Source organism: Lampetra planeri, chromosome 27 (assembly GCF_965212315.1).
Source record: "Lampetra planeri chromosome 27, kcLamPlan1.2.h2, whole genome shotgun sequence".
In the NCBI taxonomy this organism is placed as follows: domain Eukaryota; kingdom Metazoa; phylum Chordata; class Hyperoartia; order Petromyzontiformes; family Petromyzontidae; genus Lampetra; species Lampetra planeri.
This window is the reverse complement of record NC_136133.1, coordinates 5086254-5101257: the sequence shown is the minus strand read 5'-3', so window position 1 is coordinate 5101257 and position 15004 is coordinate 5086254. Positions and strand designations below refer to the sequence as shown.

The 15004-nt window shown below is 50.0% G+C and overlaps 1 protein-coding gene across 1 annotated transcript in view; it reads right to left on the bottom strand.

Annotated features, from left to right (window-relative positions):
* Positions 1–15004, bottom strand: part of LOC144728062 (SH3 and multiple ankyrin repeat domains protein 2-like) — a 370189-nt gene that overhangs the window by 252612 nt on the left and 102573 nt on the right. The window contains exon 6 of the mRNA XM_078607344.1: positions 11807–11974. Coding sequence (XP_078463470.1) covers positions 11807–11974 — 168 coding nt within the window. The remainder of the gene's footprint in view (positions 1–11806; positions 11975–15004) is intronic.

Sequence of the window (15004 nt, the reverse complement as noted above, 5' to 3'; positions counted from 1 at the left end):
GAGTCGGGTCAGCAAATTGCAACAACCAGCAATAACTATGGTGGGCTTAGCATTTTCAGCTTGCAACTTTGGATGGACATTGCCTGTCAGTGTTATGAGCGAACAAACTGAAGCAGCACAATAATTTGTCCAGGAAATCCACACTGAGTCGTACTCCTAGCACGGTGCTAAAGAAGGTCAAGGTACGTACGCAACATACACGCAATCAGGTCGGTAAGAAGGCGAGCAGCAGCGTGTGACAGGGTTCAGGAGCTCGGCATCAAGAAGCTCCAGGGATTCTGAGATCACTGTAGGGCCCAGTAAACCGGCAAGGCCTGACGGAAGACGGGAGTTGTTGAGGCCTGGCACCAATCCGTGGTCTCGCAATGGCTCAGAGGTGACCAGGTGCAGGCATAGACGAGGCTGTTGAGACCCAGCACCCACGTATATTTGTACGTATGTTTGAACTTCTTTCGCACCGTAGCCAAGTATGCTAAGGACAACAAACTGAGCACAAAAAGCGGTTCGAAAGAAATCCGTTTTATATCTAGGTGATGATTTAAAGGTGCCTAGCTCCAGTGGCTTCCTAATATCGTAAGCAAGGGCGTTCCAGACGGCCACGGAAGCGCATCTGATGGGGCGCAGTGTGGTGACCCTCTTTTGTCAACGGCTGAATAAGAAGTTTGGAATACAACTACCACGTGGCCTAACCCTCCCCTCCCACCCCCCAAAAAAACAAAGGAAGACGGCTCAACAACAAGCCGCACTGCACACGGTGATGTCACGTGAACATCAAGTGGCCCGGGGTCCCTGAAATTTATACAGCTCAGGCTTTCCATTACAAGAGGCCACACGGGCGGATGTGATGCCGGGACCCCGAAAATGTGTACGGCACAGAGAGATGCCCTCGGGAACCCATTTGCGGCATGCGGAGAGCTCTAAAACAAAAATAGATTAGTCCGGCGTGCGAAGCGCTGGGACCGTGTCCCCGTGATTGAGGAATGTGTTAGGAAGAGGCGCCGGTGGGAAACAATACGGAGATGCGCCGAGAAGTAACGATATTAATGATTGGGTTACACGGATAAGATGGTAACGTGCGGGCAGAAAAATAGACGTGAGGATTTAATGCATTATACCGCTTCAAGTGTTCTGCCCGGCTAGTAAATTCACGGACGGCAGGCAAGCAAGTGCCAATAGACTGGACACGAGACCCTCACCTGCTGCCGTTCAGATATAATTCCACTGACCCTGCTTTCGTCATAATATTGAGAGTATGTGGCGAAAGTGTGGCGAAAGTCCCCTCGTCTGCTACCCTATTATCTCCGCTCATCCTTGGGGCCCAATATGGTTGGTGATCCTTAGCCGCTTTCCCACACGGGAAATTGGAAATTCCACATTCCCATGAAGGAGGCAAGTTTATCCACATCGGCATGGTGGGGGGGGGGGGGGGGGTTCGGGTGGGGGAGGGCAGGGTTCACATTGCAAGTCTGTCGATAACAAAAAAAAGGAAACATTCTGCCGTGACATAATTGCTACTCTACGGTTAAACGTTTATGTTGCTCTCTGAAACACACGGGGAAAAAAACAAAACAAATATACAAATATTGACTCGGAATTATTATTAACAAACAAAAAATGTTTGCCGCACACATCAGCACTGTGTATGTAACAGCCGTCCACGCCTGCGATTGTGGCCTTAAAAAAAAAAACGACGTTAATGACTCGTCTGCCAGGCGTGAAAAAGTAAAACTGCTACCTCCCCAGCGCCCCCCACATTGCCTGTGACAACGTTGATGTCAACTTGCGTCATGCCGCACGGTAGTCGCTCGCTCTCGTAGCAAGAGAGAGAGGGACGACTCAGAAGTGCGGTAAAGAACCACGGACGAGCGGGAAGGCAGGGGTCAGGCGGTGAGCCGACGCCAACAACGGCCCCAAGCCCTGCCGTCCTGTATGCATTGAGGCGTTATCGGTCAATTTACCCTTTTCCCATTCTGATGACGTACATGTACGAAAAACTGACGACGTTCATCTACGTGGATGTCATCCGTTTTTCTTCCGACTCCGTTCTGATGACGTACGTCTTCACGTCAGAAGACATACAGAGGTTCCCACAAGGCCATGCAGGAGGGCGTGTGGCACAGTTTATTGCCAGATATCATAGAGTTATGGCAGTCGTGTCGCCACTGTTCTTTGCGTTGAGTACAATATCTTTAAAAACAGCGGCGCCGCTACGCCTCTCGAAATAAAATCAACGCTGAACCACTTGCGTGTTCCGAGATTCGGCGGTGAATGGGACACCCCCCCTACCTCGCAACTTACAGACGCCCTTTCGGAACGGGAAAGTGTTAATGGGAAAGCGTTAACGAGCGGTTTCCATGCGTGAGGAAATCTGAGCGCCTGGAGAAAACCGAAACACTCTCTCCCATACAGACGGAACAAGGTGGGAGTCCACACTTTTGCCGCACCGCATTTTCCTGGCAGAAGCCAGGGGTCACGAGGCCCCCTCCTTGGCGGGGGGGGGGGGGGAGTTTCTCAACGTTCCTGCGATCCACCAGCGCCCACCGCCACCGCATCCACGACGCCGGATTGCTGGCGGCAGCCACGTGCATAGCCTACATGAGAGGCCAACGCAGGACCGACAACGCAAACGCGGCTTAATATACGCACACACATAGGGCGTGTTTGTGTACGTGTGTCGAACCTCTTTCGCACCGTGCGTAGGCCAGCCGCGCTAATCGGAGGTGCGAGGGTAAGGGGGAAGGACAACAAACTAAACACGAAAAGCATTTTCTAAAGAAATTACTTTTCAGTCTAGATTTTAAAGGGCATCCCTCCCAGTGGCTAATGTCGAAAGAGCGTTCCAGACGGCCGCAGGAGCGCATCTGAAAAATCGCGCGACGCGGCGACCGTCTTTGTTCGATGGCTGAGCCCAAAAGCCACTGCTGCGAGGATAACCGGAGTTCCCGTGATGGTTCACGCTCCTTGGCGAGATCAGCAAGGTATTGAGGTTCATGGGTGGACAGAGGTGGATGGATTTCAGTAACTTGCACCAGTGGCTCAACTGCCATGCCAGGAGGTTGGACAGGCGCCCTCTGGCTCGCAAGCCAGTTGCGCTTTGTACCATTACACTGTGGCATCGTCTCGGGGAAGCCGTCATTCTAAATATCGGTGACGTCGGTGAATTTCGCAGCTGCCAAGTCTTTCACGTGAAGTACTGCAGCCACAAGAAAAAAAATGGGTGCGTGATGCGCGCGCGTTTTCGTAACACACAAACACACACGGGGGGCACCAGGTCGCTGTACAGCAGTCAGCAGCGGGGGGGGGGGGGGTAGCATCTGTCGTGACGCCGCCGTAAAAAGTCCACAAAGCTACCGGGACTCCTTGTAACAGCGCCAATATAAATGCATATTAGGGCCCCGGAAGGACACACCGGCAAAACCATTGAGCAATGATGCCTCCTCGCGAATAATCCTCCAGTCGACACGAAACATTTAAATATATTTCCCCCCCTCCCCTCTTCCACCCCCCTCCCTCCCCATTTAAATGTTTTTAAATTTTCGTCGTCCAAATGGTACGATTATATCTGCTGCAGGATGCCAATCACCATTGAGCACCCTCGGGGAGGTCAACCTCGGGGAGGTCAACCAACGTGGCCCCCTGACCAAAATGAGAGCGCGCTCTGACCCGGGGACCACCGCCACGCGTCACCAAGCGTGTCATCTCACACGTGACCAAGCGTGTCATCCCACACGTGACCAAGCGTGTCATCTCACACGTGACCAAGCGTGTCATCTCGCACGTGACCTAGCGTGTCATCTCGCACGTGACCAAGCGTGTCATCTCACACGTGACCAAGCGTGTCATCTCACACGTGACCAAGCGTGTCATCTCCCACGTGACCAAGCGTGTCATCGCCCACGTGACCAAGCGTGTCATCTCGCACGTGACCAAGCGTGTCATCTCGCACGTGACCAAGTGTGTCATCGCCCACGTGAGCTATCGTGTCATCTTAGGTTTAGTACATCTTCAAATAGTGCTATTTGTTGCTGGCCACTTGGCATTGTTTGCGCCCGGTACTCAGCGAAAAACTGTAACTACAACGGCAACAACAACAAAACGGGTGTTATAGTCTGTGAGGCAATCTTATGGGGCAGCAGAGGGCAGAGTAGAACAAACAATTATTGTTCTGTACTTCTACTTTTAAGGCTCCTGCATCTAAGCCTCCCACCGTTATCAACTTGCACTGAACAGTGTGGTGAAGTATGATGAAAGTAACCACCCCAACCCACACACAACCTGTACAGCCCTGGAGGGTCCCTCATCCAGCAGCGGATTGACAAGGGCCTTGTGCTCATACGTTGATGCGTTGCTGCTTCTACAGCAGCTGAGGAAACGGCACCCAAGAGCCGGTGTTCTGCATGCCAAAGCATTGAGCGCAGCAAAAAAAACCCTGAGGAATGCTGACAGGCAAAAGCGAAAATTCCGTCGATTTTGTGCGACGTTTGTGATGGAGATTGCATCCGGCATCATCAGCTGGTGACAACAGCTGAGGTCTCTCACATGCTGAGCTTTTGTGGAGGAGAATTTGTAGGATTGGAGTGTCACAGTGGCGAGATATTACCTACCTCGCCTGGTATGGAGGAGGTCGTGGGTTCGCTCTCGTGCCTGGCGTCTGCTGTATATTTGGAGTTTGCGTGTCTCTCCCTCATCATCATCATGGTGGCTAGGAGATGTTAACTACCTCGCCTGGTATGGAGGAGGTCGTGGGTTCGCTCTCGTGCCTGGCGTCTGCTGTATATTTGGAGTTTGCGTGTCTCTCCCTCATCATCATCATGGTGGCTAGGAGACGTTAACTACCTCGCCTGGTATGGAGGAGGTCGTGGGTTCGCTCTCGTGCCTGGCGTCTGCTGTATATTTGGAGTTTGCGTGTCTCTCCCTCATCATCATCATGGTGGCTAGGAGATGTTAACTACCTCGCCTGGTATGGAGGAGGTCGTGGGTTCGCTCTCGTGCCTGGCGTCTGCTGTATATTTGGAGTTTGCGTGTCTCTCCCTCATCATCATCATGGTGGCTAGGAGACGTTAACTACCTCGCCTGGTATGGAGGAGGTCGTGGGTTCGCTCTCGTGCCTGGCGTCTGCTGTATATTTGGAGTTTGCGTGTCTCTCCCTCATCATCATCATGGTGGCTAGGAGACGTTAACTACCTCGCCTGGTATGGAGGAGGTCGTGGGTTCGCTCTCGTGCCTGGTGTCTGCTGTATATTTGGAGTTTGCGTGTCTGTCTCTCCCCGTAGTCGTGTTGATTTTTCTCCGGGTCCTCCGGTTTTTCCCTCCACATTTTGAAACATGCGTTTAGAGTATTTGGTTGCTATCAATTTCATATGATAAGCTGCTAAGTTGAGCGATCATTTGTGGCCAGGTCACTTCTGAAAAAAAACTTTAAGTTTTTTTTGGTTCTTTCGGTAATGTCACGTGGATAGAAAAATAATAATAAAAATAAAGTTAATTTAAAAAGATACTGTAGCCTGGTTCTTAATCGGAGTGAATGTACTGGAAGTCTATAATGTAGACTGTAGCCTGGTTCTTAACCTCGGTGAGTGTACTGGCAGTCTATAATGTAGATTGTAGCCTGAAAAAAAATCCACGACGTTTCAATCGCAACACAAGCGGGCGTCATGAGGAAAAGGGGGGTTCGCCTCTAAAGGCAAACTGTTTATAAAGGTTTGGAGATGGGCGTAGCTTAAGTGTCTCAGCAGCACCAGCAGCATGGGTGTGGCAGCTAATGCCAATGCAGGAGAAAACCATTGCTACCGTCTACATTATAGACTGCCAGTACACTCACCGAGGTTAAGAACCAGGCTACAGTCTACATTATAGACTGCCAGTACACTCACCAAACTTAATTGCCAGGCTACAGTCTACATTAAAAACTGCCAGGACACTCACTCCGATTAAGAACCAGGCTACAGTATTTTTTTTATTCACTTTATTTTTTTATATATATCTAGGTGACTTTACCGAAAGAACCAAATAACATGAATTCCTGCAGTCACGAAAGTTTTAAGTCAAAATGTAACCGCCTCTAGGGGGAGGGTTTGCAAATAACTATACAATTTTTCAACAAACTCCGAGACAAGAAAGCTCATGTGATCGAGTCACTTGCATTTCTGAAGAGATGCCGCGACTCTAAGGTAATACCGATCTCATTTACACTGACTTCTTCTGCCGTCACATAAACGAATCTTGTTTAGAGCTAGATTGGCCCTGATCTCAGAGAGAATTAGACTGCTCTGAATTGAACTAGATCATGTAGACAAGACACTCTTGAAATCACACATACCACTGACAGAAAAAAATGTCTACATCTGATTTGGAACATGTAGATAACATGACTGCTTCATCAACCGCTACAATGTCAGCTAAATGTAAATATGATTTCCAAGTTCAACCTCCTTTCCAAGAAGAAACCATATCCACTCATTAAAAAGTTAGACGTTGACAAGGTTGTCATTAATTCGAGTAATAGCCCCATTTCCAATGGTCTAAAGTCGGTTTTGGCTAAAGTGTTACACTTCGCAGTCTCCCCCAAACACATACCAGTGGATGGCATTATGGCCCAGGTCGATGTAGCTCTTAAGTGTCTGGGACACATCACTGCAGACGTGACAAGATCTGAAATCGCTGCAAACCTCAAAAGCGCTAAGATACCAGTCAGCAACATCAGTAAGGATGAGCGTTTTGAGTCATCTCAATTGAAAGAGATGGATGATATTGTCATCCTCTCAGCCGATAAGGGCAATACCACGGTCATCATGGACAAAACCGTGTACAATAACACAATTCAGGACCTACTTAATGATGGTAGCTACATAAAAATTTGAAGAGATCCCACCAACAGTCTCGTTACAAAAACGAACAGTATCATCACTGATTCAGCTTCATTAATTGAAACGACCAAACGGTTTTCCTTAAAACCTTCTGCCACTAGGCCACCCAGATTGTATGGCTTACCAAAAATCCATGAAGGTACACCCCTTCGTCCCATCGTCTCCACCATTGGCTCACGCACCTACAAACTGGCCCGATATCTGTCTGATACCTTGCAGCCATTCACTGGTAAGACCACCTCTTCTGTACTTAACTGAGCTCACCTGGTATCGTCAATTAAAGACATCTCGCTGTCCCCAGGTGATCTGCTCGTCAGTTTCAATGTAGTTTTTTTGTTCACCAAAGTTCCTGTGCCCTCGTTAAAGATTTGGTGCAACAAGGATTGCATACTGATGTACCGAGCTAAAGAGGTCAGGTGAATCTCTCACGAACATTCATGCGCAACAGACCACCGCGCGTGGGTCGAAACGCCATAGCCAAATTTGACATCGAAAATCTTCAAGCAGTCGGCCCGCTTTCACCAACTACCAATCGCTACCGTTGTCTGCAGAGTCTCGCTCGCAGCCGACCGGCGAAGCGCCGAGTTGCTGTGGCCCGCGGTGGCGGTTGGTGGTGAGATGGGTGGAGGGGGGAGGGAAATCAGATCTTGCAACTCGCCGGTTGCAAAGTGGCTCGCGCATTGAGAGTGCTACACCCGAGCGGTCGGCGCAAGTGCACAATCAACGGTCGAAGCTGCGTCGCGAGCATCGGTCACCTGGTGAATCTCGTGCCACCCGTTCTCGTCGGTGCAGCCGATGGACGCGTGCTCGTGCAGGAGCAGCTCGCAGCAGTAGGGGTCTCCGGGGACCACCGCCACGCGTCACCAAGCGTGTCATCTCACACGTGACCAAGCGTGTCATCCCACACGTGACCAAGCGTGTCATCTCACACGTGACCAAGCGTGTCATCTCGCACGTGACCTAGCGTGTCATCTCGCACGTGACCAAGCGTGTCATCTCACACGTGACCAAGCGTGTCATCTCACACGTGACCAAGCGTGTCATCCCACACGTGACCAAGCGTGTCATCTCACACGTGACCAAGCGTGTCATCTCGCACGTGACCTAGCGTGTCATCTCGCACGTGACCAAGCGTGTCATCTCACACGTGACCAAGCGTGTCATCTCACACGTGACCAAGCGTGTCATCTCCCACGTGACCAAGCGTGTCATCGCCCACGTGACCAAGCGTGTCATCTCGCACGTGACCAAGCGTGTCATCTCGCACGTGACCAAGTGTGTCATCGCCCACGTGAGCTATCGTGTCATCTTAGGTTTAGTACATCTTCAAATAGTGCTATTTGTTGCTGGCCACTTGGCATTGTTTGCGCCCGGTACTCAGCGAAAAACTGTAACTACAACGGCAACAACAACAAAACGGGTGTTATAGTCTGAGGCAATCTTATGGGGCAGCAGAGGGCAGAGTAGAACAAACAATTATTGTTCTGTACTTCTACTTTTAAGGCTCCTGCATCTAAGCCTCCCACCGTTATCAACTTGCACTGAACAGTGTGGTGAAGTATGATGAAAGTAACCACCCCAACCCACACACAACCTGTACAGCCCTGGAGGGTCCCTCATCCAGCAGCGGATTGACAAGGGCCTTGTGCTCATACGTTGATGCGTTGCTGCTTCTACAGCAGCTGAGGAAACGGCACCCAAGAGCCGGTGTTCTGCATGCCAAAGCATTGAGCGCAGCAAAAAAAACCCTGAGGAATGCTGACAGGCAAAAGCGAAAATTCCGTCGATTTTGTGCGACGTTTGTGATGGAGATTGCATCCGGCATCATCAGCTGGTGACAACAGCTGAGGTCTCTCACATGCTGAGCTTTTGTGGAGGAGAATTTGTAGGATTGGAGTGTCACAGTGGCGAGATATTACCTACCTCGCCTGGTATGGAGGAGGTCGTGGGTTCGCTCTCGTGCCTGGCGTCTGCTGTATATTTGGAGTTTGCGTGTCTCTCCCTCATCATCATCATGGTGGCTAGGAGATGTTAACTACCTCGCCTGGTATGGAGGAGGTCGTGGGTTCGCTCTCGTGCCTGGCGTCTGCTGTATATTTGGAGTTTGCGTGTCTCTCCCTCATCATCATCATGGTGGCTAGGAGACGTTAACTACCTCGCCTGGTATGGAGGAGGTCGTGGGTTCGCTCTCGTGCCTGGCGTCTGCTGTATATTTGGAGTTTGCGTGTCTCTCCCTCATCATCATCATGGTGGCTAGGAGATGTTAACTACCTCGCCTGGTATGGAGGAGGTCGTGGGTTCGCTCTCGTGCCTGGCGTCTGCTGTATATTTGGAGTTTGCGTGTCTCTCCCTCATCATCATCATGGTGGCTAGGAGACGTTAACTACCTCGCCTGGTATGGAGGAGGTCGTGGGTTCGCTCTCGTGCCTGGCGTCTGCTGTATATTTGGAGTTTGCGTGTCTCTCCCTCATCATCATCATGGTGGCTAGGAGACGTTAACTACCTCGCCTGGTATGGAGGAGGTCGTGGGTTCGCTCTCGTGCCTGGTGTCTGCTGTATATTTGGAGTTTGCGTGTCTGTCTCTCCCCGTAGTCGTGTTGATTTTTCTCCGGGTCCTCCGGTTTTTCCCTCCACATTTTGAAACATGCGTTTAGAGTATTTGGTTGCTATCAATTTCATATGATAAGCTGCTAAGTTGAGCGATCATTTGTGGCCAGGTCACTTCTGAAAAAAAACTTTAAGTTTTTTTTGGTTCTTTCGGTAATGTCACGTGGATAGAAAAATAATAATAAAAATAAAGTTAATTTAAAAAGATACTGTAGCCTGGTTCTTAATCGGAGTGAATGTACTGGAAGTCTATAATGTAGACTGTAGCCTGGTTCTTAACCTCGGTGAGTGTACTGGCAGTCTATAATGTAGATTGTAGCCTGAAAAAAAATCCACGACGTTTCAATCGCAACACAAGCGGGCGTCATGAGGAAAAGGGGGGTTCGCCTCTAAAGGCAAACTGTTTATAAAGGTTTGGAGATGGGCGTAGCTTAAGTGTCTCAGCAGCACCAGCAGCATGGGTGTGGCAGCTAATGCCAATGCAGGAGAAAACCATTGCTACCGTCTACATTATAGACTGCCAGTACACTCACCGAGGTTAAGAACCAGGCTACAGTCTACATTATAGACTGCCAGTACACTCACCAAACTTAATTGCCAGGCTACAGTCTACATTAAAGACTGCCAGGACACTCACTCCGATTAAGAACCAGGCTACAGTATTTTTTTTATTCACTTTATTTTTTTATATATATCTAGGTGACTTTACCGAAAGAACCAAATAACATGAATTCCTGCAGTCACGAAAGTTTTAAGTCAAAATGTAACCGCCTCTAGGGGGAGGGTTTGCAAATAACTATACAATTTTTCAACAAACTCCGAGACAAGAAAGCTCATGTGATCGAGTCACTTGCATTTCTGAAGAGATGCCGCGACTCTAAGGTAATACCGATCTCATTTACACTGACTTCTTCTGCCGTCACATAAACGAATCTTGTTTAGAGCTAGATTGGCCCTGATCTCAGAGAGAATTAGACTGCTCTGAATTGAACTAGATCATGTAGACAAGACACTCTTGAAATCACACATACCACTGACAGAAAAAAATGTCTACATCTGATTTGGAACATGTAGATAACATGACTGCTTCATCAACCGCTACAATGTCAGCTAAATGTAAATATGATTTCCAAGTTCAACCTCCTTTCCAAGAAGAAACCATATCCACTCATTAAAAAGTTAGACGTTGACAAGGTTGTCATTAATTCGAGTAATAGCCCCATTTCCAATGGTCTAAAGTCGGTTTTGGCTAAAGTGTTACACTTCGCAGTCTCCCCCAAACACATACCAGTGGATGGCATTATGGCCCAGGTCGATGTAGCTCTTAAGTGTCTGGGACACATCACTGCAGACGTGACAAGATCTGAAATCGCTGCAAACCTCAAAAGCGCTAAGATACCAGTCAGCAACATCAGTAAGGATGAGCGTTTTGAGTCATCTCAATTGAAAGAGATGGATGATATTGTCATCCTCTCAGCCGATAAGGGCAATACCACGGTCATCATGGACAAAACCGTGTACAATAACACAATTCAGGACCTACTTAATGATGGTAGCTACATAAAAATTTGAAGAGATCCCACCAACAGTCTCGTTACAAAAACGAACAGTATCATCACTGATTCAGCTTCATTAATTGAAACGACCAAACGGTTTTCCTTAAAACCTTCTGCCACTAGGCCACCCAGATTGTATGGCTTACCAAAAATCCATGAAGGTACACCCCTTCGTCCCATCGTCTCCACCATTGGCTCACGCACCTACAAACTGGCCCGATATCTGTCTGATACCTTGCAGCCATTCACTGGTAAGACCACCTCTTCTGTACTTAACTGAGCTCACCTGGTATCGTCAATTAAAGACATCTCGCTGTCCCCAGGTGATCTGCTCGTCAGTTTCAATGTAGTTTTTTTGTTCACCAAAGTTCCTGTGCCCTCGTTAAAGATTTGGTGCAACAAGGATTGCATACTGATGTACCGAGCTAAAGAGGTCAGGTGAATCTCTCACGAACATTCATGCGCAACAGACCACCGCGCGTGGGTCGAAACGCCATAGCCAAATTTGACATCGAAAATCTTCAAGCAGTCGGCCCGCTTTCACCAACTACCAATCGCTACCGTTGTCTGCAGAGTCTCGCTCGCAGCCGACCGGCGAAGCGCCGAGTTGCTGTGGCCCGCGGTGGCGGTTGGTGGTGAGATGGGTGGAGGGGGGAGGGAAATCAGATCTTGCAACTCGCCGGTTGCAAAGTGGCTCGCGCATTGAGAGTGCTACACCCGAGCGGTCGGCGCAAGTGCACAATCAACGGTCGAAGCTGCGTCGCGAGCATCGGTCACCTGGTGAATCTCGTGCCACCCGTTCTCGTCGGTGCAGCCGATGGACGCGTGCTCGTGCAGGAGCAGCTCGCAGCAGTAGGGGTCTCCGCCCACCATCGCGGTGTGGTAGAGCGCCGTCAGTCCGTGGTTGTCCTTGTAGTCGGGCGACGCTCCCAGGTCCATCAGCGCCTGCGAACGCCCAGACAAAGACAAAGGTTCCACCCCCCCCCCCCCCCCGCGTAGATTGTAACACAAATTGTTGGGGCAAGTGGTGTGAAGGCCGGTACGGAACACGAGGGGGTGGTGTGGACAGCACCACGCCCAGCCGCCTTTGTCTCCCTTAGTGGCGATGTTTACACACCGCACTAGGTACTCGTTTGAGGCTGAGTCGACCTAGGGGAGGCCCACGACCGGTTCAGATCCTCGTCACCGGTGTTGGCCGTGAGCGAGAATCGAACTCGGGTCGCCGGGTTCAGTAGCGCAGAATGCTGACTGCTACACCACCGCTTCCCAGACAAAGAAGCTGATAGTCCTGATCACCTTTTGGCGTTCTCTGTTCTGACACTGGCGAGACTAGGCAATAAAGAAGGCTGTCTGTGGTGTCGGCCAATCCTTTTCAGAGACAATGCCATATGTCATCAGAGCACGTTTGTTTTGCATGTTCACCGCAAATGCTGTGTGTGGTTTTTGCAGACTTGATTCCACGCAAAATGTGTTTGAACATCTTAACACCTCCTGTTTGATTGCCAGAGAGGGGTTAAAACCCATTCGTACATTTTACTCGCTGATGATGTTGACATGGACCCCTTGTGCGTTGGCCATTGTCACTGCAGCCTGGGTAAAATGCCCCATTCCTGACAACAACAACAAATCCTGCTGCCTGCCACATTTAGGGGCAACTTCACAAGTGGCTCCACCCGCGGCTCTCACCATAGCGCCACTCCTGAGATTTTGCTGTGCACGACAACGAATTCGCGTAAGCCGCATGAGACCACTTGTCCGTGCGTAGGAGAAGTCAAGTTTTTTCCCTGCATTGCCTGTATGTGTTCATACGTGTTCATGTGCGTGTGTGTGTGTGGGGAGTGGGGGTGAGCGGTGGCGCAACGTTTAGCGCGCTGCGCCACGAACCTGCCAACGCGAGTTCGATTCCCGCTCACGGCCAACACCGGTGGCGATTATCTGAACCGGTCATGGGCCTCCCCTAGGTCGACTCAGCCTAAAATGAGTACCTGACGCAATGTGTGAACATCAGCACTGGGGAGACAAAGGCGGCCGGGCGTGGTGTTCGCCACCCACCCCCTCGTGTGCTGTGCTGGCCTTCAAAGGTGCTCGCTAACAGCACTTGCCCCAACAGTTTGTTAAGGCTATATGGGGGGTCTTTGTCTTTGTTTTTTTTGGGGGGTGTGGGGGGCGGTGGTGCAGCGGTTAGCGCGCTGCGCCCCGAATCTGACAACGCGATTTCGATTCCCGTTCACAGCCACAACGTCCCCCACTAGGTTGGCTCAGCCTTAAGTGAGCACCTGGTGCAATAGCGCTGGGGGAGAAGAAGGCCGGGCGCTTGGGTTGGTCACCCATCACCCACCACCGTAACACGTGGCTCTAAAACACAAACACGGCTGCCAGGCCACCCTCATCAACGACGCACCGCTTCGATAGCCCCTCAAGGGCTGTAAGATCTGGGGATGCAGCAGATCTCCGGGTCAAGCCTTCGGTCTGCGAGCCGACAAGATTTTTTTTCTTCCCTTTGTGTGACGGCCCCTCCAGACTCTGGAACTCTGTCACACGAGATGTCAGAATCTGTGAGCCTGTGGACATTTTTAAAGCTCACCTTAAACGCCCCATTCGCCACACGCTCGTGTTGATGCAACGCTCAGGCAATGCGGCAAACGGCTTTGAGCATCCGACGCGTTCCTTGTCCCTTCTCGGCGGCGCTTCACGAGTTATTGTCATCTTCTTGGTTCTTTCGGTAAAGGGACGTAGAAGGGAAATAATAAAATAATAAAAATAAAACGTAGAATTAAATTCTCACGACGTTTCGGCCACAACACAAGGACGGCTGCTTGTGTTGTGGCCGAAACGTCGTGAGAATTTAATTTTACGTTTTATTTTTATTATTTCCCTTCTACGTGACTTTACCGAAAGAACCAAGAAGATGAATCCCTGCAGTCACGAAAACTTCCAATCGAGAGCTATTGTCATTTTGAGTGTCTGCTGCTGCCGCCGCCACTGTTTTGTGTGGTGCCTTGAAGGTGCTTCGCGAACGGCGCTTCATGAACGTAATCATCATCATCATCGTCGTTATGATTACTACGAAGAGGCGAGGAGAACCGATCCGCAGCGAGACGTCGCAGCGACTCGTGAACGGCCCCGCCGTGCCGTCTCCCTCGTGCGGTGCTCGCAGGACGAAGCGGGGTGTAGGTGGGGGGGGGTTGGAAGCGAACCCAGAAAGCCGTGGCCACCGTTGTCACCGAAAAGCCCACGGAGTCTTCATTTCACACCTCATTTGCACCCTGAGAGACGCGTAAATAACGCGCAGGCGCTGGCTTTTTTTTTGGGTTTCCGAATGAGCGTTTAATCAATGTAATGCCGCCAAACTGCGGTGGGCCACGCCGAGGAAGCGACACAAAGACAAAGGTCCCAACTCCCCCGTATAGCCTGTAACAGACTGTCGGGGCAAGTGCTGTTAGCGAGTAGCGTCTGTGGAGGTCCGGCGCACGAGGTCGGGGTGGGGGGTAGACGCGCGGCCATTTGAGTTGTCCCTCTCTCTCCCTCAATGAGTCACGTTCAACGCGCAACATCCAAATTGAGTTGCTGTAAATGTGAGCGCAAGCAACGCTGCCTCCCCCCTCCACTCTCGCACGCCGCGCGTCACCATCCTAACTAGGGCTGAACGATTTGGGGAGAAGATCTCATTGCGATTTTTCTGACAGATGTTGCGTTTGCGATTTGATTTGCGATTAATCTTTTTTTTATAGTCAAGCTTCAGTTCAATATTCGCGGTGTAATAGATTTAAAACACGTGATGGAGCATTACCACCACGTGATACCATCAAAATATTAACCGCTCTGTATATTCTAATGCAAGGATGAGAACTTAAAATATATGAATTGCTTCCAACATGATTTTATTAAAATTATTTAATTGAAATAGAGCAATCAAACATAAAACAATTGTTAAGTTAAATAAATAAAGTTATAATAATTAATTAAACAATTCCA